At 62.3% G+C, this 22,528-nt stretch overlaps 1 protein-coding gene and 1 long non-coding RNA gene across 2 annotated transcripts in view; both read right to left on the reverse strand.

The window, feature by feature from the left end:
- Positions 1-22,528, reverse strand: part of SND1 (staphylococcal nuclease and tudor domain containing 1) — an 81,453-nt gene that overhangs the window by 31,397 nt on the left and 27,528 nt on the right. Inside the window, 2 exon segments of the mRNA XM_051773646.1 lie at positions 175-275; positions 7,983-8,072. Of these exon segments, the coding sequence (XP_051629606.1) occupies positions 175-275; positions 7,983-8,072 (191 nt within the window).
- Positions 19,371-20,281, reverse strand: LOC127463828 (uncharacterized). The gene is made up of 3 exons (XR_007901011.1): positions 20,137-20,281; positions 19,887-20,093; positions 19,371-19,829 (listed from the first exon to the last, which is right to left on the reverse strand). It is a non-coding gene; the product is annotated as an uncharacterized LOC127463828 (long non-coding RNA).

The following is a 22,528-nucleotide window of genomic DNA, read 5'->3' on the forward strand; positions in this document are numbered from 1 at the left end:
GGTGCTTGTCCCCAGCCAGGTGGGGAGCAGGGCAGGGACGAGCCACCCTCCATCCCCACGGTCACCTCTGACCCCACAACGCCCCGAGGAGTGCCAGGGGGGAGTACGGGGTGGGAATGCAGGGTGGGAATGCAGGGTGGGAATGCCGGGTGGGAATGGCAGGGCTGCACTCACATCCCGCCGATGGACACGGTGGCACAGGTGCGCTCCGAGAAGGCGGGCACGGTCTCGGTGGCACTGCTGGCAGGGCGGATGTAATCCACGGACACGTTCACCTGGAAACAGGGACACGTCAGGGAGGCCGGATCACCCCTTCCCCCCGTGCCCAAACCCCCTGGAATCAGCCAGCCAGCCCATCATCCCCCTGTGCCCAAATTCCCTGGAATCAGCCAGCCAGCCCATCATCCCCCTGTGCCCAAATTCCCTGGAATCAGCCAGCCAGCCCCTCATCCCCTCGTGCCCAAACCCCATGGAATCAGCCAACCAGCCTCTCATCCCCCCGTGCCCAAATTCCCTGGAATCAGCCAACCAGCCCCTCATCCCCCCTGTGCCCAAATTCCCTGGAATCAGCCAGCCAGCCCATCATTCCCCTGTGCCCAAATTCCCTGGAATCAGCCAGCCAGCCCATCATTCCCCTGTGCCCAAATTCCCTGGAATCAGCCAGCCAGCCCCTCATCCCCCCTGTGTTCAATTCCCTGGAATCAGTCAGCCAGCCCCTCATCCTCCCCCTGCCCAGGGAACGGAGCTGTTTGCCGGTGGCTGCTGGGACTGATGGAGCTTCCAGGGACATTAAACCTGCAGGGAGGACAAGCCCTGCCTGGGATCCTGGCACAGGCACTGGCACTGCCCGGTGTCCCCGTGGAGGGCTCGGGACAAGCACTGCCACCGCTCCAGTGTCCCCAGCCAGGGACAGGAGGGAACAGCAGGTCCTGGGGACCTCTCTGGGGGGCAGATCCTGCTGTGCTGGGGCTTGGGATGAGCTGGGGGTGCAGGGATCATGGAATCATGGAATGGTTTGGGTGGGAAGAGACCTTACAGCCCATCCAGTGCCACCCCTGCCATGGGCAGGGACACCTTCCATCATTCCAAGTTGCTCCAAGCTCCATCCAACCTGGCCTTGGACACTTCCAGGGATCCAGGGGCAGCCACAGCTTCTCTGGGCAACCTGGGCCAGGGCCTGCCCACCCTCCCAGTCAGCAATTCCTTCCCAATATCCCATCTCTCCCTGCCCTCTGGCACTGGGAAGCCATTCCCTGTGTCCTGTCCCTCCATCCCTTGTCCCCAGTCCCTCTCCAGCTCTCTTGGAGCCCCTTTAGGCACTGGAAGGTCTCCCTAGAGCCTTCCCTTCTCCAGGCATCACCTCCAGCACCTCCTGGCCATCACCCCCTCAGCAGCTCCCAGCATCACATCCCACATCCGCTGGCACCATTTCCATGCCCATCCCCCCCAATCCCACAGCTCTGCCTCCCCAGGGAAGCTCCATCCTCCCTGGTCAGCGGGAGGAGGCTGAGGCTGCCTTGGTCAGGGGACATGAGGTGACCCAGGGGTGACCCAGGGGTGACCCAGCGATCCCTGGGGACATCCTGGTGCTGCCTCCTGCCCCGGGGCTGGGTTTGGGCACTATGGATTTTTTTCCAGGCACGGCACCGTGCCCGTTCCGCACGGCCGGCGCTCGCTCCGCCAGCTTGAGCCAAAGGGAGCCAGACAGGCGAGGCAGGAGCGTCCCTAACCCCCTTCAAAGCCTCGGCTCATCCCAAAAATCACTTATTAAAGGAGCATAAAGATGCAGAGAAGGTCGGAGCGCTGGCAGGGCGCCGGAGCCGAGGCTTTTCCGCGACGGAGAGGGGGCTCCGGCAGGAAAGAGCCAATTAAGGGGAGCGGTTAAAGCGATTCCTCGCAGCAAAGCTCGTGTCAGAACCACTGGAGGGGAAAAAGAGACGCCGATTACTCCGAGAGGCAGGTTGGGAATTCAGCTGCTCCGGGGCCCTGGCGGTGTCTGGCTCAGGAGGGCTGGCACGGGAAACACCTGGCTCGGGAGGGGCAGAGGGGCGGAGAGGGGACGGGGAGACGGGGGGACGGGGGATCCTACGGCTTGGGGGGGATCCTGGAGTGTCACCGGGACGGGAGGAGCAAGGAGGGATTGGGATGGGGATGGGGATGGGGATGGTATGGCATGGGGATGGGATGAGGATGGGATGGGATGGGATGGGGATGGGGAAGGGATGGGGTCAGCCCTCAGCCCACAGCAGGGATGTGCCATGTCATGTGTCATGTCCTGTTCATTCCACTGCCCAGGGTTGGTTTGTGCTGGATGTGCCTGGGGGCAGGAGGGCTCCACAGACACATCTGGACAGGCCGGATCCGTGGGACGAGATCAGTGGGATGAGGTTCAACAAGGCCAAGTGGAGCACTGGGACAGGCAGCCCAGGGAAAATGTGGCTGCCCCTGGATCCCTGGAAGTGTCCAAGGGTAGGTTGGACGGGGCTTGGAGCAACCTGGGCTGGTGGAAGGCGTCCCTGCCCATGGCAGGGGTGGGACTGTACGACCTTGAGGATCCCTTCCCACCCAAACCATTCCATGATTCCACGAGGTGCCATGTCCCACCCTTGGGTCACACCAACCCCATGGAACACTCCAGGCTTGGGGAAGCGGCTGGAAAGCTGTAAAAGGAGCTGGGGGTGCAGAGACAACACCCAGGACCACCCAACCACAGAGCCGGGTCCATCCAACACCAGACGTGCCACCGTCACTGTCACCATCACCCCCCAGTCTCACAGCTCTGGCACGGGGGGACATAAAGCAAAGAATTCCCGGGTGCTGAGGGCGATGTGGCCACGGAGGGGCCGGGAGGGCAGGAGGGGGTGGCCGGGACCGGGGTGGGTCCCCCCTGCACCCCTGAAGCCCCCGGGCCCCACTCCCCCGGTGCAGCCCTGTCGGTGCCGGCCGTGCCTGGGCGGGTTTCCAAGGTCAGCTGCAGTCAGTGTGGATTAAATCACTCCGCCAGCTCCGCTCCCAGGAGCACATCCAGCCCCGGGAAGAGCAGCACGACAGGGAGCCCTGGCTTTGTGCAGCCTCCGTGCAGCCACCGCGCTCAATGTCACCCGCCCGGCCCCGGCACCCCAGCCCACACTCGGGGGCCTGGAACCCTGGGGCTCCCCGGGACCAGCCCCCAGCATCACAGTCCCTACAATCCTGGGGCTCCCCAGGACCAGCCCCCAGCATCACAGTCCCTACAATCCTGGGGCTCCCCAGGACCAGCCCCCAGCATCACAGTCCCTACAATCCTGGGGCTCCCCAGGACCAGCCAGCCCAGGATCACAGTCCCTGCAATCCTGGGGCTCCTCAGGACCAACCCTCAGCATCACAGTCCCTGGAATCCTGGGGCTCCCTGGGACCAGCCCCCAGCATCACAGTCCCTGCAATCCTGGGGCTCCCCAGGACCAGCCAGCCCCCACCGGGGTCCCTGGAATCCTGAAGCTCCCCCAGACTCACCAGCCCAGAATGGGGTTCCCTGGAATCACTGGGGCTCCCCCAGATCCGCCAGCCCCTCGCTGGGGTCCCCAGAACCCCCAGGATGTGGCCCCCACCACGGTGTCCCCGGCATCAGATTCCCAAGGAGGTGGTTCCCAGCACGTGGTCCCCACATTGTCCCCAGCTGGTCCCAAGGAGGTGGGGACACCCCTAGAGCCCCCCAGTGCCCCCCAGCCCGTGGTGTGCTGTCCCAGTTCAGTCCCAGTTTGGGCTGGGGGGATGGATCCCTGCTCCAGCCTCGGCACCCCACAGCAGAGGTGGATGTGACCCCGTTGGATGGGGGACAGGGGTTGGGGTTGGGGTGCACCCTCCTCCAGGGAAGGACTGGAAGGGGGGGGCTCATCCCCCTGGGAGGGACCGGCCCGGGGGGCACAGGGGGGGCAGTCCCACCTTTGGTGCCCTGGGCTGGGGCAGGGGGGGCTCTGGGACGTGTCAGTGACATCCCTCGGTATTCCCACCTGTCCCGGGGGCTTGGAAGGGCCGCGGGGACACGGGGGGGCCCGGGGTGGGCCGGGGGGGGGGCCGGGTGGGCGCAGATGGGGGGTGGGTGGCAGCCCAGACCTGCCGGGCTATAAATACCCGAACGCCCGCGGCTCTCCCGGCCCGGCGCCGGCACCCGCTCCAGGCAGTATTTTTACCTCCCTGGCAGCTCGTGCCGGGTGCAGGAACGGGGGGGCCGGGGGGTTAGGGGAGGGTGGGTGCCCCCTGTCTGCCTCCGAGGCCGGGAAGAGGCTCCCAGAGACCTGCTTTGGGGTGGCCAGGTTGGGAACACGGGTGGGGATCAGGAGTCTGGGGAACACACGATGGGAAAACCTCACTGGGAATGTGACACGAATCCCGGTGGGATGAGAGGATGCAGGAGGCACAGTGGGGGCAGCAGGACCCTCGAGGGGGCAGATCCGGGGACACGTTTTCCCTCCGGAGCAGCAAATTCCCTCCCGAGTCTCATCCCAGGCTCCCCACACATCCTGCTGCAGGGAGGGGGGTTTCCTGGGAATGGCAAGCAGGAGCCGGCCCCACCGAGCTCTCCTAACCCCCTGCAGCTCTGCATCCTCCCGTCATCCCCCTGGAAAAGGCCGGGCTGTGGTACGGGGATGCTCCAGCACAGCCCCCGGAGCCCCCCGCGCCTCCAGCATCGCCGGGAGCGGAGCCGGCGGATCCCGGAGCTCCGAGACCCCTCCCGCCTCCGGCCCCAGGAGCAGCCGGAGGGGCCACGGAGCCCCCCGAGCTGAGCCCCGGGGCAGGATCGACCTCGCTGGGGCGGGGGAACCCTGGAAGTGCCGGGCTGGGAAGCGTCGGAAGGAGGGAGAGAGGTGCAGGGAGAGGAAATATCCCTGAATTTCGGATCATTACACCGGGAATGATCCCATTTGCCTCTTCCCCCTCCCCTGCTGTCAGGGAGCCAGCCCAGCCCACTGCAGCTCCCCCCCTGCTCCGCTGCAGCCGCACACGCCGCTTATTCCCAGCACAGCACAGGCGGGAAAACATCTCTCCCAGTCGGGCTCCGGGCAGCCAAATCCTCCCCAACAGCCAAATCCTCCCCAGTTCCACCCGTGGAAGCGGCGGATGACGCAGCCCGTTCCCGTGACGCTCCAGAGCCGGAGCCCTGCAAAGCCACCCCGGCCCCGGCACATTCCAAGGCACAGGATCCCGGCCCCGGCACATTCCAAGGCACAGGATCCCGGCCCCGGCACGTTCCAAGGCACAGGATCCCGGCCCCGGCACATTCCAAGGCACAGGATCCCGGCCCCGGCACATTCCAAGGCACAGGATCCCGGCCCCGGCACATTCCAAGGCACAGGATCCCGGATCCCGGCACGGCGCAGCTTCCCCGGGGATGAATCCCCTCTGTCCCCATCCCCGGCCGCACCAGAAAGTGGGATCTTCCCAAAAACCCCTCTGGAGCGGCCATGCCGTGCCAGGCTCTCCCAGAGCTCCCAAGCTCCGGGAACACGCAGGAAAAAATTGTCCATCATTCCAAAAATCAGCCAAAGTCTTCCCTGTTCCTCCGGGAATGTTTTCCCCGGTCCAACGCATCCCTTGGCTTTTCCCAGGTCTGAGCTCTCGCAGGGCTGGCACTGAGAGTGCTGCTATTGGTAACCCCAAAAGGAGCATTCCTGGAAGCATCCCAGGAAGCATCCTGGCACCTCGGAGGGGAACAGACACAGGTGGATGCACGGGAAAACTGCCAGGAAACCCCCGGCTGCTGCTTTCCAGGTCTGCCAGAGCTGGTTCCGGGCTCGTGGCACTGCGGATGAGCGGCATTCCCAGTTGGAAACAGCCTTCCCGAGAGGGAAGGGAGAGGGATGGGAAATGGGGATGTGACACAAGGATGGGGCGTGGGATGGAACACGGGCATGGGGATGGGGCATGGGGATGGGGCACAGGGATGGGGCACAGGGATGGGACACAGGGATGGGACACAGGGATGGGACACAAGGAGAGGACACAGGAATGGGGCACAGGGATGGGACACAGGAATGGGGCACAGGGATGGGACACAGGGAGAGGACACAGGGATGGGACACAGGGATGGGACACAGGGAGGAGACACAGGGAGAGGACACAGGGATGGGACACAGGGATGGGACACAGGGATGGGACACAGGGAGAGGACACAGAGCAGCTCACAGGGACAGGGCAGCATCACTTCCATGCACAGGGGCCATTTATCCCGGAGCTCTCCGGTGCCGGCTCCCTCCACACGAACCATTAATCCCCCAGTTAATTAGGGAAGAGCCCCGATCCATCTCCTGCACCACAGCAATTATCGGGAGCCGCTGCCCGGCGGAGAGCGATCGATGTGGGCAGGATCCGGCCCTTCCCGCCACGCTCCACAGATTTATTCCACAAATCCATTGCAGCCCAGCGCCAGCGGGTGCTGCGGGGGGGCCGCGGCCTCCGGGTCATCCCGCGCCACCGGGCAAATTCCAGAGCACTGGGAAGGACGTGGTGGAGCCAGGAGAGGCTCCGGCACGAGAGCCAAAAACCCCCAATCTGCTCTTTGGGTGCCATGAAAATCCCAGCCTGGAAACCTCCCTCTGCTCGGATGAAAGGGCGAGAGGGAAGATGTGCTACACTCCATCTCTTCCCAGGGACGGGGAATACAGAGGTGGGTTCCCACATCCCAGCTCTTCTCCCAGCACAAACAGAAGGAGAAGGGGACACTGCAGCCACAACAGGGATATAACACCTCATCCTCCCCTTGGCGCTTCCTCCAGAGGGAATTATTTCGGGAAACAATGGCAGGGGATTATTTCTACTGCAGACCCAGGGGATACCATCAGTTCCCTGGACTGGGGCAGGAACCCAGGGCAGGCAAATCCCCCAGGAATCTCAGGGCTTCCCAGAACAGCCAGGGATGCAGGGTAGGCTGGGCTCCCCAGAATCCCAGGACTCCCTGGAATCCCAGAGCTCCCTGGAATCCCAGGACTCCCCAGGTGACCCTCCAAAGGCCCCAAGTGCTGGAGCTGTGCCATAGGCAGAGCTCCCAGGGATCCCAGGCCCACCCACTGGATCTCCCTGCCAGCAGCCAGTGCTCTGGCATTGGCAGCTCCCTGCCAGGGTGGGACTGGGGTGGGAAAAGCGGGATTCTGCCCCAGGATTAGTGCTGGCAGGGAGCTGAGAGAAGGCGAGGCTGAAGGACTCCCGGGCTCAGTGCTGCTGTTTTGGGGGGTCACTGGCCCCCCAGCAGCCACTCTGGGGACAGGGACAGTGACAGAGCTGGGGACAGCAAATCCTGTTCCAACACAGCACAGGGACGGTGGACAGAGGAAAACTGGCACCAGTAACGCTGGGGTGGCTCAGACTGGGAGCACACCAAGGTGCCAGGACCCTCCAGAACCACCTGACATTCCAGTCCAGACTCCAGTGCTCCCACCACAAATCCCACCAACAGCCCCACACCCTCTTTCAACTCCGAGAAGCACCGGATTTCCCACGGAAAAGGTCTCACAAGCTGCTCTTTTCCTCCTCCTGCATTTTTTTGGAAAGCCCAGGCGGGGCTCCGAGCTGGAAAGATGCAATTAGGCACCGAAGGAGCCCTGGCCGAGCAGCAGCGACGGCCTCGCCAGGGAGGGAATTGATTTTATTTGACCGTTTTATGAGCACTGGGAAATTGCATCCGGAGCGCGCGCTCCGGTGGTTAATCCATGCCTCATTCCCGAAGTGAGCTAAACCAGCCCGGAAAAATAGGCCGGGGAAACAAAGGGAGAAGCAACGAGGTATTCCTGGGAAAGGGGGATCACAACCCTACAAAGGGTGCTCCAGATTCGGGTGCACCCCGGAATTCCCTGTGAAGGGCCCCGGGGTTGTCCATACGGATTCCCACAAAACCAGCAGCACCAGCACCGGCGGGTCCTGGACCCTTGAGAGGACCCCTGGAGTCACCACCGGCCTCGTCCCCTTTCCTCTTGTCCCCTCATCCCCTCCCTCATCCCCTCCCTCCATACCTTCTTCCCGATGAGCTTCTTGCGCAGGAATTCCCGGGCCTCGAACATGTAGGGAATGTCATAGAGGGGCCTCAGCTTCCGGTTCTTGTCCTGCAGGGGGGCAGAGAGGGGGGAGATCAGAGGAGCCCCCCGGAAGGCCCCTGTGATCAGCATCGCTCCCCCCACCCTCTCCCGGAGGTGCCCACCCCGGGTTGGGCTCCCACACCCCGGGTTGGGCTCCCCAACTCCAGAGGGGGATCCTGGGATAACCCAAATGTCCCCAGGAGGACGTGCCAGCAGCCTGGTGGTGCCAGGTCGGGCTGCTCCAAGTGGCAGCTCCAGAAGGAGAAGGGATGATGGGGAATTTGGGGTGGGGGTGGCCAGGGGGGATAAACCCCCAGCCCCTGCTCAGGGGTGTCTGATGGAGATCAAATCCCTGCAAAGGCTGAGAAAAAAGGGGAGTTTTCCAACAGAAACGGCAGCGGGGATTCAACCCAATGTAGCTCAACACAACCCCATGTGACCCACAGTGACACAACACGACCCAACGTGAACCAACCCAACCCACCCCAACCCAAACCAATTCAACCCACCCCAAACCAACCCAAACCAACTCAACCCAACACAACCCAACACCACACAAGACAACCCAAACCAAGTCAACCCAACTCAATCCAACACAACCCACTCCAACACAAACCAACCCAACCCAACCTGATCCAAGGTAATCCAAGGTGACCCAACCCAACCCTGGGAGCTCCCCAGCCCACGCCAGGGAAGGATGGCCCTTGGCACGGTGCCCTGGGTATGGCCCCCCATAGACGCCCCCAAGTTGGGGAGGAAAACATGGAAAAGAGGGAGAACAGGCAAAAGCAGTCGGAAACGGAGGAGTGGAGTCTGCTGGGAGAGGGAGTGAGTGGATAAAGACGCCGGCACTCGGCTCCTCCCTAATGAATGAGGCTTTGATAGAGTTTATTGTCCTTGACGCCGTTCATTCCCAGGCTGCTCCTTGGAGACGTTCCCTCCTCCGCCTGCATCCCCACGGCCCTGCCAGTGCCAGCCATGGAACGGGATGGATCCCACCAGGGATCCCCAGGGACCTACACCCGGCGCCCACCCCATCCCAGAGGAGGCTCCTGCACTGTGCAAGGGCTGAAACCCCTCCACAGGCAGGTCCCGATCCTGGCAGGATGTGGGACCGGCAGAGACGGGATTTCCCCTGGAAGCAGGAGCTTTTACACTCGCCGGGGACCACCTGAGGCACAGAAAAGCTTCCTGGCACCCACCGAGCCGGGCTGGGCGCGCCGGCACAGAGCTGCGGTGGGCAGCCAGGCTGCAGGGCCAGTTGTGCTGCGGTGGGCAGCCAGGCTGCAGGGCCAGCTGTGCTGTGGTGGGCAGCCAGGCTGCAGGGCCAGCTGTGCCGGCAGGGACGGAGCTTCTCCCTGGCCCTAAGTAAGATCAAGCCCCGGCTGGGCACACGAGGATGGCACGGCTGGTGGGTGGCCAGCAGGAAGCTCTGGCGTGGCTCGGGAAGGCCGGCACTGGCACTGGCACTGGCACTGGCACTGCTGTTCCCCGGCGAGGCGCTGGGGACGGAGGTGACTCCGTTATTCAGGCAGTGCCAGCACAATTCCCGGCCCGTGCCAGGGCTGGAGCCGAGCCACATGATAAACCCTGCAGTGCCGGGGGTCCCAGCGGGGGTGCCGGGGGGGCTTCCTGCTCCTCCCACAGCATCTCCCCCTGGACCAGGGGCATCCCCCCGGGCTGTCCCCGGGGCTGTGCCGCTGCCACACGGAGCCACCCTGGTTCCAGGGGATCCGGGGCAGCGGGATGAGTGACTCCTCATTGCACAGCCCAGCGCTGCGCCACGGAACCTGCTGCTGTCATTCCATGGAAAAATCACTGTGTGCAGGTGGAGGATTAAGCCAAGAGGATGAGACACGGGATGGGCTCAGCCCTGTCACGTTGGGCACGCGGGTGCTCCCCACTTCGGCACCCCCTGCCCCCCCCCAGCTCCCAAAGCACATCCCAGGTGCTGCTCCAGCCCCTGGAGCGGCAGGAGCTCAGCTGGGCTGGCAGAGATGAGCACAGAAGAGCTGCCCCAGCATCCCCGGCCTCCACCGGCCTCCACTCTGCCCCTTCCCAGGGCAGCACAACACCAGCCCCCCTTCCCAGACTGCCAGTCCCCTTTCCCAGACTGCCAGCCCCCCTCCCCGGACTGCCAGCCTCCCTTCCCAGATTGCCAACCCCTCTTTCCTGACTGCCAGCCCCCCCCCCCCCCCAGGATTGCCAGTTCCTGCCCTCGGGCTCCCGGAGCATCCCCGGTCCCTGAACTCAGGGTGACTCCTGGGCCCTTCCCTGCACTGGCCACGCTGGGATCTGACAGGATCTGGGTGCCGAGACATTCCCACCCTCGCCAAGGTCACAGCGAAGCTCCGCGACACCGAGCGCTGCCCTGAGAGGCAAAGCCCTGTGCAAACACTAATTAATCCTCACTAACGAACTCCAAATTTATGGCTTATTTAAGAGTCTGTCTGGCACGGGTTGTTAAATCCCTAATCCCATCCCGCCGGAGCGTGGGAAGGGGGATGGCAAAGCCCTGGGTGGCCTCGGCACCACCCGGCAGTGCCGGGGGCTCCGGTGCCAGAGGTGAAGTCCTGGAGGAGCCACAGAGGGGGGGCTGAGCCCTCACCAAAACTGCACTGGAGCACCTCATGGGTGTGCAGCCCAACCCAAAAATGGGACCACCCCAAAATAGGGACCACCAGCACAGGCACCCCAGCACCAGTGCCATTCCTGTGCCACGCTGGGATCCACGGGCCCATCGTGCCAGTCCTGGATGCGCTGCAGGGGCAGGATCTGAGTCCTCACCAAAGCTGCCTCGGAGCCTCTTGTGGGTCTGCAGCCAGATGGAACTGCACCAAAAGGAGATCACCCCAAAAACAGGAGCACCCCAAAACAGAGACCACCGGCCCACACAACACAACGCCAGCCCCGTGCCGTGCCAGGATCCAAGGTCACGCCAGCCCCGGGTGTGCCATGGTGGCAGCGCTGAACCCTCACACCGTGCTGCTGCTGCTGCTGCTGCTGCTGCTGCAAAATGCCCAGCCTTGGGGAATTCTCAGCACAAGCCCGGGCCGTGCCAGGAGCGGATAATGGGAACGTTTAAGTGCCCGATCCGTCTCTCCCCGCCCCGCCCCGCCAGCCCCGTTCAATCCCGCTCCGGTGGCCCATAAAACGATATTTCACAGCGCGGGGGGAGCGCTGGCTGACGGCTCTGGGAAGCCGTTCAAGAGCTCGGACACACGGTGGAGGTTCTGCAAACAAACGCTGGAAATCAATGGAACAGCGGGATGTTAACGAAATTCCACGACCGGCAAACACCGGCAATTACCGGCACGGAGAAAGATTTCTCTGGGTTTAAACCATTTTTCAAGGCAAGAGCTCGACTGAAGCAACAGCCCTCTGAGCCACCTTGGAAGCTGTGGCTGCCCCAAACCTGGAATATTCAAGGACAGGTTGGATGGGGTTTGGAGCGACCTGGGCTAGTGGGAGGTGTCCCTGTCCATGGCAGGGGTGGGACTGGAGGGTTCTGAAGGTCCCTTCCAGGCCAATCCAACCCATTCTGGGATTCCAAGACTCAATGAAATGCCGGTCGCGGCTCTCCCCGGCTCCTGGAGAGAGTCATCAGCCATTCAAAAATTAATTAAAACCAAGGATCTCATTTAATTAAAGGTGTGCAGCGAGGAAGTTGTTCTATTAGTGAGAAAGTCAATGTGCGGAGCTTCATCTTCAGAGAGCTGCTGCAGGAGGGGGGAACCCTCTCACCTCCCTCCCCGAGCACGGAGACAGGGATTTCAATCCCAAATTTGATGGGAACGTGTGGTTTTCTCACAGGCTGGGGAACCCGGGGCAAGAAATCAGCTTTTTGGTTAAAACGAAGGTCGGAATGTCTCAAAAGGGGGACGGCGAGCGGCGGGTGCCGGAGCCCCCCCGAAACTCCCTCCTGCTGAAACAACCCCCACGTGGCTCTGAACACCCGACAGGGCGAGAGGATTCCGGCTCTCCCATCAAATTAACATCCCCACCCCGGGTGGGGGCTCACCAAGGTCTGTTTCCAGGGAAGCAGCAGCTCGGATCCGCTGTGCCGGATCCCACGGGGGATGGAACACGCAGTGCTCCATCCGGGGGTCCTGCTCCCACCCCAGCCCCTTCCCGCGGGCTGAGGATGGACACGGGCACGTCTGGAGCAGCTGGAAACGCTCTGAGACTGGGGATGGCAAACGAGCTCCAAATTCAGGGGCTCCCCGAGGACTCAGCAGCCCCTGAGGGACCCCGGGAGGGGGGACCTGCCCCAATCAGGGGCTGTTTGGGGATTCAGCAGCCCCTGAGGGACCCCAGAGTGGGGGCACCTGCCCCGTTCAGCTCGTGCTGGGGCAGAGCCAGGTGCTGGGGGAAGGATCCCCTCCAGAACAAGCAGGACTCCCAGGAATCCTCGGGGTCCCAGGCTCCTGCTCCCAGGAGCGTGAAGGCAGAGGGGGGAAGGGGAGACGGGTCATTTGTGGTGCCATCCCACGGTTCATCCTTGGCTGAACTTGCCATGCTTGGACTGCCAGGCAATGTGCCGGGAGGGGAATCCATCCTGGAGATCCATCCCGGAGGCCGGTGAGGCGGTGACAGGGAACAGGCAGCCGGTGGAACATCCCCCAGTCCTGGAGCACTCGTGGGCTCACAGAGCAGGGGGGAACGGCCCGACCCCCCAGGGATGAGCCAGAGCTCCCAGCTCCCTGGGCACAGGATTTTGGGGGTTCTTCCAAGAATCCCAGATGCCAACACTCGTCAGGAGACCCCATAGGAGCCAAGGGGACCCAGAGCCTGGCAGTACCATGGGATGGCAGGTGGGGAGAGCCCCTCCTCCCTGCCAGCGCAATTAGGGAAGCTCATTATTTGTAAAGCAATTAGCAGAGCTAATCAACTCCCAGTGACACGGCGGAATGAGCAGAGAGGAGAGGGGGAGATGCCAGATGCCACCGCCAGCGCCGGGAGCGGGGCCGGCACCGGGGACGGGGACAGAGCAGCCCCCCAGGGACACCAGGGTGGGGGACCTGCCCCAGTCAGGGACTGTTTGGGGACAGAGCAGCCCCCCAGGGACACCAGGGCGGGGGACCTGCCCCAATCAGGGGCTGTTTGGGGACAGAGCAGCCCCCCAGGGACACCAGGATGGGGGACCTGCCCCAGTCAGGGGCTGTTTGGGGACTCAGCAACCCCTGAGGGACACCAGGGTGGGGGACCTGCCCCAATCAGGGGCTGTTTGGGGACTCAGCAACTCCTGAGGGACACCAGGGTGGGGGACCTGCCCCAATCAGGGGCTGTTTGGGGACTCAGCAGACCCCGAGGGACACCAGGGTGGGGGACCTGCCCCAGTCAGGGGCTGCACAGCTCATGCTGGGGCAGAGCCAAGTGCTGGGGGAAGGATCCGATCCGGAGCAAGAGGAGCTCCCAGGAATCCTTGGAGTCTCAGGCTCCTGCTCCCAGGAGCGTGAAGCCGAAGGAGGGAACGTGAGCTGGTTCATTAGTGGTGTCACCCCCCGGTTCATCCTCGGCTGAACCCGCCACGCTCGGCTGGCCAGGGAACGTGCCGGGTGGGAAGCACACCCCGGAGATCCATCCCAGGGGCCGGCGAGGCGGTGCCAGGGAACAGCAGCCGGTGGAACACGCACAGCACGAGCAGCAGTAGCGTTCGGGGACCGGCTTTTCCACATCAAAGCCCGCGGAGCGCAGGGGAGCCCAGAGCAGGTCCCGGCACTCGCGGGGGCGGAGATGCTCCAACAGCTCCTTCCCGGGCTCCCGGGAGCCGGCGGAGCTGCTGCCAGCACGGGGATGACACAGGAGCAGCTACGGGAAGTGACAGCCCTGAGACTGCGGGGACGGGGCACCGGGATGGGGGCCAGGGGCTCCCGGTGACACCCACGGCGGCTCCGGGGGCCTGAGCAGGGGCTGGCTCTGGAAGTGAAGCGTGAAGTGGGCACGAAGCTTCTGCAGCCTCTCCTGCTCTCCAGCCTCTCCTGCTCCCAATCCTTCTGTGTGATCACAGTTGGCACTCAACCCCATGTCCCCACGTCCCCACGTCCCTGAGCCACTCGAGGGACAAGTGCTGGGTGTCCACGGCAGCACTGGAGGGTTTTCAGTGGCACTGAGGGGCAGACAGCACGGTCAGAGACAACAGTGGAGTGCCAAGGGCTGGATGGGGAACTTAAAACCCATCCAGTGCCACCCCTGCTATGGGCAGGGACACCTTCCACCATCCAAGGTGGCTCCGAGCCCCATCCAACCTGGCCTTGGACACTTCCTGGGATGGGGCAGCCACAGCTTCTCTTGGCCTTCATTATCAAACCAGGCTCTGCCAGAGCCTTTCATTGGAGGTTGTTGATTTTAACACAATTTCCATTGTTTCCAGGCATATGGAATCTCACCCTGGCCCTACACGGCACCGGCACCGTGACCCCTGGGCAGGGGGACCCAGAGGTGCCCCCAGCCCCAGAACCCACTGGCACTGCAGGAACGACACCGTTCCCTCGGGACTGGGGACTGTCCCTGGGGCACTGACTGCAGACCGACCTTCCAACCTTCCGACCTTCCAACCTTCCTCCCTTCCGACCTTCCTCCTTCCAAACACAACCACGGCAGCTGCTCCGAGTCCTTCCCGCTCTGCCACAGCTCTGCTCCCGCCTCTCCTGCAGAGCTCCCTGGTAGTGCAGGGGCTCGGCACAGCCAGAGCCGGCTCGGCAAGGCCGGGCACAGCTGGGCTTTGGGTCCAGCCCAGCCCCAGCGGCCGGCACATGGCAACAAAGGCTCTGCTCCACCACCACCCTCTGCTCCACCACCACCCTCAACGTCCTCGCCGTGGAACCACGTTCAGCACGGAGCGAGCTCCCCTCAGCCTCCCTCCCCTTCCCCAGAGCAGCCCCGAGAGCAGCCGGCAGGGAAGGCTGTTCCATCCCAGCCGGCAGGGAAGGCTGTTCCATCCCAGCCGCTGTCTTTTCCTGTCTCATCCCGTGTCCATCCCCCGCCCCCCTCATCGGAGCGGACGCAGCCCAGCCCCGCTATTGGTGCTGCTGCCGGCGCTGCCGCTCCCGTCTCCTCCCCAGGGCACCGGGAACGGCTCCCAAGCCTCCGGTGACCATCAATCTCCATCGAGCCCGAAGGCACCGATTAATCACGGAGAGAACAGACCTAATTCAAACCTTCTGCCACGTGCTGCCGGCCCTGCTCCCTCTGCCAGCCCCTCTCCATGGGGCAGAGCGGCAGGACCCGGAGCTGTGAGGATGGGGGACACCCTGCAACAGGGCTCAGGGTGTCCAGGACATTCCCAGCCATGAGGAACAGCAGGAATTGCAGTTGTGGGGATGGGGGACACCCTACAACAGGGCTCAGGGTGTCCAGGACATTCCCAGCCATGAGGAACAGCAGGAATTGCAGCTGTGGGGATGGGAGACACCCTGCAACAGGCTCAGGATGTCCGGGATGCTCCATCCCATGAGGAATGAGCAGAGGAGAGGCAGCACCACAAGTGTGTGTGGGGGCATCCCCCAAAATGGGGTCCCACCGAGTCACGGGCATCTCCAAGGGATCCTTATCCTGGATTACCAGGATCCCAAAGGAGGAAAGGAAAGGTTTTCCTCCTCTCTGGATGCACCAGCAGCTGTAGGAGCCGGGAGCCCCTTGCCTGGAGTAGAAATTGGGTGGATTTCATCCCAAATCCTCCCTCCAGGAATCCACCCCTGCCACGGGGGAGGCACCGGGGTCCGGCTCCAGAGCAGTGGGACTCGCAGGGACACAGGAGCCTCACAGATGCCGGTGGCAGCAGGGGCAGATCCCAGCCCAGCCCCAGTGGCACAGGACAACGCCGTGCTGGGCACGGTCACCTTGAGGCTCCTCTCGCCTGAGGGAGCAGCAGATGAAGCAGGAGACAGCATTTTCCGCAGGAATTCCACGGCTGCACTGGCACTTTCCACTCAGCACGTGCTGCAGCGGGGCCCCAGCCCCAGCCCTCCAGCTTTTGCACATCCCAGAGGATGCAGTCAGGATGTGCCGACACAGAAGGAGCACATCCCACCAGGAGCTCAGCAGCCAGTGCTGCAGCATCCCAGGGAACACGGTGTGTGGAACATCAGGTGACTCCCACCTGCAGCAGGAAAGCATCCCTGTTCCCTCTTTGGGATCCAAACCGAGCCAAGACCAAACCCACTGGAACTGGAACTGCAAGAGGAGCACCTGCACCCCTGACCCTGCCATTCCCAGCGCCTCCAGCTCCTCAAAAATGGCTACAAAGGTCCATTTTGGTTGTGGCCCAGAATTCTCAGAAGGCTCCACGTGAGGAATTCGCTCCTCACCCCCAAGGACGGGGTTTCACAGAGCAGGAATCCCCCGTGCCCGGGCGGAGGCAGCTCCGTGCCCTCCCCACCCTCGGCGTGTGGCTGCTCCCGAGCCCATTAGGCAGCTTAAATTAATAAAGTTGTTTGTCTTGTCAGCATGTGCTTCACTCGGAACGAGCATCCTCTGGGGAGCCGCTTCCCGCGGCACAGGATGAGTCGGATCCTGCCAGGGATGAGCTGGATCCTGATCAGGATGGGCCGGATTCTGCCAGGGATGAGCTGGATTCTGTTCAGGATGGGCCAGATCCTGTCTGGGATGAGCTGGATCCTGATCAGGATGGGTCGGATTCTGCCAGGGATGAGCTGGATCCTGCCCGGGATGAGTTGGATTCTGCTCAGGATGGGCCAGATCCTGTCTGGGATGAGCTGGATCCTATCTGGGATGAGCTGGATCCTGATCAGGATGGGTCAGATCCTGCCCGGGATGAGCTGGATCCTGTTCAGGATTGGCCAGATCCTGTCTGGGATGAGCTGGATCCTGCTCAGGATGAGCTGGATCCTATCTGGGATGAGCTGGATCCTATCTGGGATGAGCTGGATCCTGCCCGGGATGAGCTGGATCCTGATCAGGATGGGTCAGACCCTGTCTGGGATGAGCTGGATCCTGCTCAGGATGAGCTGGATCCTATCTGGGATGAGCTGGATCCTGTCTGGGATGAGCTGGATCCTGCCTGGGATGAGCTGGATCCTGCTCAGGATGGGCCAGATCCTGTCTGGGATGAGCTGGATCCTGCTCAGGATGGGCCAGATCCTGTCTGGGATGAGCTGGATCCTGCCTGGGATGAGCTGGATCCCCTGCTGGTGCTGCCCCATCACATATCCCGGTGCTGTAAGTGGCCCCAGACTCCTGCTCCTGCCAACCCCCCTCATCCCCAGGGACGGAGCTCAATGTCTTCAACATTCCAGCTGGGAGACCCCAGAGTGGGGGCACGAGACCCCGGTGAGGGGACACGAGGGCCCTGTGCCAGCATCTGCACCCCCATGCCCATGCCCATCCCAGACAGGGAGGCAGGAGCAGGGAGCCCTGGGCACGGGAGGCCTGCACTGCTCCGATCCGCCGGGAACGGAACAGAAACGCCGCGGGACAAGTGGAAGGGGCCGGGAAGGATGGGAGTGACGGCACGGAAATAACGGGGCTGCAGACGCTGCTTCAGCACAAAATATCAGCAGACTATAAATAATAAAGTTATAGATTATAGAATCACGGATCACGGAATCATTTGGGTGGGAAGAGACCTTAAAGCCCTTCCAGGGAGAGCTGAGAGCCCCTTGCAGGGCCTAAAGGGGCTCCAGGAGAGCTGGAGAGGGACTGGGGACAAGGGATGGAGGGGCAGGACACAGGGAATGGCTTCCCAGTGCCAGAGGGCAGGGATAGATGGGATATTGGGAAGGAATTGCTGGCTGGGAGGGTGGGGAGGCCCTGGCCCAGGTTGCCCAGAGAAGCTGTGGCTGCCCCTGGATCCCTGCAAGTGTCCAAGGGCAGGTTGGAGCAACCTGGGCTGGTGGGAGGTGTCCCTGCCCATGGCAGGGGTGGCACTGGGTTGCCTTTGAGGTCCCTCCCAGCCCAACACAACTCATTCCATGACTGTGACACCAGACCAGGTTTCCCACAGAGCCACCTCATTCCCTGAAGCCCCCAGTCCCTGGTATCCCCAGAGATGGCACCGAGCCCAGCACATCCCAGGGATCGAGGAGGTGATCCCGGCACTGACTGTGCCAACATGGGATTAAGATAATTCAGAGTTAAGATAATTCAGAGTTAAGATAATTCACAGTTAAGATAATTCACAGTTAAAATAATTCGGAATTAAGATAATTCAGAGTTAAGATAATTCGGAATTAAGATAATTCGGAATCATGCCCGAGGCTTTCAGACCAAAGGCCACTGACATCTTTAGCCCCTTGTTTGATTAAATTAAACACTCGGCTAATTACAGTCATCCCTTGGATATCTCCCCTCCTCTCCTGGTGCCAGCAGACAGAACATTCCTCGCTCCAGTTCCACACGTGGGACCCTCCAGGAGGGATCAGCAACAACAAATCACCTCCTTCACCACAGGATCCCCCTTTCCAAGGAAAAGCTCGACTCAAATCCATCAAGATCTGGTGAAAAGCAATGTGAAAGCCATTGAAGTTTGTGTTTTGCTGCTGTTAAAGAGGGATATTAGGGAATGCCCAGAGAAGCTGTGGCTGCCCCTGGATCCCTGGAAGTGTCCAAGGCCAGGTTGGACAGGGCTTGGAGCAACCTGGGCTGGTGGAAGGTGTCCCTGCCCATGGCAGGGGTGGGGCTGGATGGGCTTTAAGGTCCCTTCCCACCCGAACCATTCCATGATTCTATCATTCTAATATTCCTGGTTGAGGAAGAATGGGAGAAGAATTCCTTAATTTGGGCTTTGGTGCTGGAGGGAGTGTCCCCTGGGTGGTTTAACCCCGCCAGCAGCCCCGTGGCAACCTCAGCCCGGCTCTCAGGAGATGTTTTAGGAGGAAGCAGGGAAGGCAGTGGCCTTTCCCAGGAATTAATCTGGGACCCAGCCGAGCACGGCACTGCCCATCCATGGGGATTCATCACCCGCCGGCTCCCGGCACGGAGCCCCTCACACGCCCTCCCCCGGGCCACTAACGAGGAAATCGAGACGTTCAGAAACATCCTCGAATTTCACACGGCCTTTGTGGGTTTTTCCTCCCTAATTTCACCCCACCACAACGTTGGAACTCTGTGCTAAACGAGCCCGACTGCCCTCAAAGCCCCGGGAGCTCCGGAAACGCTGCTGGAATGAGCCTCACATCCCTGAGATCCCTGGAAAAGCTGCTCCAGCCCCTCACGGCTGCACTGCACTGTGCCAGAGCTGCACCAGCAGCACCAGTGACCCACCGGGAGCTGACAGCCCCAGCACGGCCAGGAGCACCCCTGGAGCATTCCCAGAGCAGCCAAGGTTTTCCCAGGAAGGGATGGATAAATGGGAGACACGGCCTTGCTGTCACAGCATTCCTCCTCCCACCACTGGAATTAGTCCACCCACAGCTCGTGTGTCTCCCTCAGGGATGATTTGTCCAAAAAAATGCAGTAATCATGGAAGCAAGTTGGATTTATGCTGAATATCCATTGGATGCTGGAACACAGATCCCCACTGGTGGGCACCTGGAACTGGGGCACTGCATCCCTGGGCACTCCATACTGGGAACCCTGTACTGGGACACTTCATTCTGGACACCACAAACTGGGCACCTGGAATTGGAGCACTGCACACTGGACACTCCACACTGGGCACCTGCAATCTGGGCACTGCATCCCAGACATTCCACACTGGACACTCCACATTGGGAATCTGGGCACTGCATCCCACACATTCCATACTGGACATTCCACACTGGGCACCTGCAATCTGGGCCCTGCATCCCAGACATTCCACACTGGACACTCCACACTGGGCACCTGCAATCTGGGCACTGCATCCCAGATATTCCATACTGGACACCCCGTACTGGGCACCTGGAATCTGGGCACTGCATCCCAGACATTCCATACTGGACACCTGCAATCTGGGCACTGCATCCCAGACATTCCACACTAGACACTCCACATTGGGAATCTGGGCACTGCATCCCACACATTCCATACTGGACATTCCACACTGGGCACCTGCAATCTGGGCCCTGCATCCCAGACATTCCACACTGGACACTCCACACTGGGCACCTGCAATCTGGGCACTGCATCCCAGATATTCCACACTGGGCACCTGGAATCTGGGCACTGCATCCCAGATATTCCATACTGGACACCCCATACTGGGCACCTGCAATCTGGGCACTGCATCCCACACCCCCCTGTTGGTTGGGAGATGGTGGTTTCGGGTGACCCCCGACCCAACCCATGCAGTCCCACAGGACACCCGGGATACCCCGTGCAGCCCCCCTGTCCCGGAGCCCCCAGAGCTCCCAGCCAGAGCCACACCCCCCCGGCCCCGCTGGCCCCACAGCTCCCGAGGCTCTGTGCCGGCATTCCACGCCCAGGAGCAGCCAGCCCTGCCGGGACAGAGCAGCCGGAGCGGGTGGGGAGGCTCAGCCCGGAACGGGCTGGACGAGTGCCGGGCTGTGGCACCGCGGGCGCCGAGCGAGGGCCACGTGGATTTTCGTCTCCAGCAGCGTTTTGGCCGATCCGCTCCCGAGGAGCGTGAAAACGGGGTCACCCATCCCAGAACCGGGATGATCCAGACCCACGGCCTGGCTGCGGGACACTGCGACACCGGGGATGCTTCTGCCTCCCCAAACCGTCACCGAGGGGACAGGGACGGGGACGGGGACAGGGACGGGGACAGGGACGGGGACAAGGGCAGGGACGGGCTGTGCTCACACGGAGCCGGCAGCAGCTGCCAAGCTCCCGCCTGGGGCAGTGCAGCCATTTCAGGGCTCGGGGAAGAGCCTCCACACCTCCCTCCTCCCTTATCCCGAATTCCAGAGGATAACTGCAAACCCTGAGGGATGTGGGACAGGCCTGTGGCTCCGGGGACCTCCCTGCCCTGGTTTTGGGGTCACGCAGGAGGGGACACACTGACAGCCCCTTTTGTCCCCGCTCCAAGGGGACTGAATTCCTGTGAATCCTGCAGCACGGCCCCGCAGGGCACCGGGACCCCACACGGGGTTGAGGGGGGAGTTTTGAGTGGCAGAATTTGGGAGCAGCTCAGAGCCCAGCCCGGAGCCACCCGGGGAGCTGGAGCTGCACTGGAGAGCTCCGTGCCCAGCCCGCACGTGACGGAGGAGAACAACAGCCGGAGAAAACTAGGACAGCACGGCCGGGCCGGGAGGGAGAGAGAGAGCTTCTGAGGATGGAGCTGCAGTGGGCCTGGGAGAGGGAACATCCCAAACTGTCACTGTCACCATCACCATCACCCCTGTCCTGCTCACAGGGGGACCCCCCAGACACAGGGAAACAGCTTTGTGCCGGCGGGTCCGTGGTACAGTCAGGATGGATCCTGCAGGCAGGAGCCATGGCACAGGCAGGGTCTATGGCACAGCCAGGGCCCATGTCCCACAGGATCCATGGCACAGGCAGGGTCCATGGCACAGGCAGGATCCATGGCACAGGTAGGGTCCATGTCCCACAGGATCCATGGCACAAGCAGGATCCTTTGTATAGGCAGGATCCATGGCACAGGCAGGATCCATGGCACAGCCAGGGCCCATGTCCCACAGGATCTGGGCACAGGCAGGATCCATGGCACAGCCAGGGCCCATGTCCCACAGGATCTGGGCACAGGCAGGATCCATGGCACAGCCAGGGCCCATGTCCCACAAGATCTGGGCACAGGCAGGTCCATGGCACCGGAAGGATCCGAGGTCCAGGCAGGCCCTTGATTCAAGGGGGTCTGTGGCACAGGCAGGGGCACTCCCAGCACACCCAGAGGTGACCACCAGGCTTCTGTGCCAGGAAAGGACCCCTGCCACCAAGCCCTGCAGATCCAGGGCGGCTTCTCCATGGAAAGCTGTTTCCAGGGGTCCCCATAGCTTTGCCCCTCACACCTGGAATTCAGGAGGTGCCGAGGCAGAAGTTGCTCATGCACAGCCCACCCCTGTAACCTGGTCCCCCATCCCTGTAACCTGGCCCCCATCCATCCCTGTAACCTGGCCCCCATCCATCCCTGTAAGGTGGTCCCCCACCCCTGTAAGGTGGTACTCCATCCCTGTAAGGTGGCCCCCCACCCCTGTAAGGTGGCCCCCCACCCCTGTAAGGTGGTACTCCACCCCTGTAAGGTGGTACTCCACCCCTGTAAGGTGGCCCCCCACCCCTGTAAGGTGGCCCCCCACCCCTGTAAGGTGGCACTCCACCCCTGTAAGGTGGTACTCCACCCCTACCACGCTGCCTCCAAACGTCTGGCATCTAAATCCCTAAATCCAGCCGGTGCTAATGGCAGTAGGAATATTCATGATTCCCAGCAGTGGAGGCGCTGGCAGAGGTGGGGGGGGAATGTGGGGAGGGGTTGTGGGGAGGGGGTGTGGGGAGGGGGGTGGTTGGGGGGTGGTTGGGGGGTGCTCACAGGGCTCAAACCCGGAGCGCTGCAGGGGGGCTGGGGGAGGCTCCGAGCTCCCTGCTCTGCGGAGAGGGATGGATGCCTTGGGAACACTCCCAGCTGG

The sequence above is a fragment of the Manacus candei genome, unplaced genomic scaffold, assembly GCF_025592945.1.
Source record: "Manacus candei isolate 608988 ecotype Guabito, Panama unplaced genomic scaffold, ASM2559294v1 h1tg000174l, whole genome shotgun sequence".
Taxonomy (NCBI): Eukaryota; Metazoa; Chordata; class Aves; order Passeriformes; family Pipridae; genus Manacus; species Manacus candei.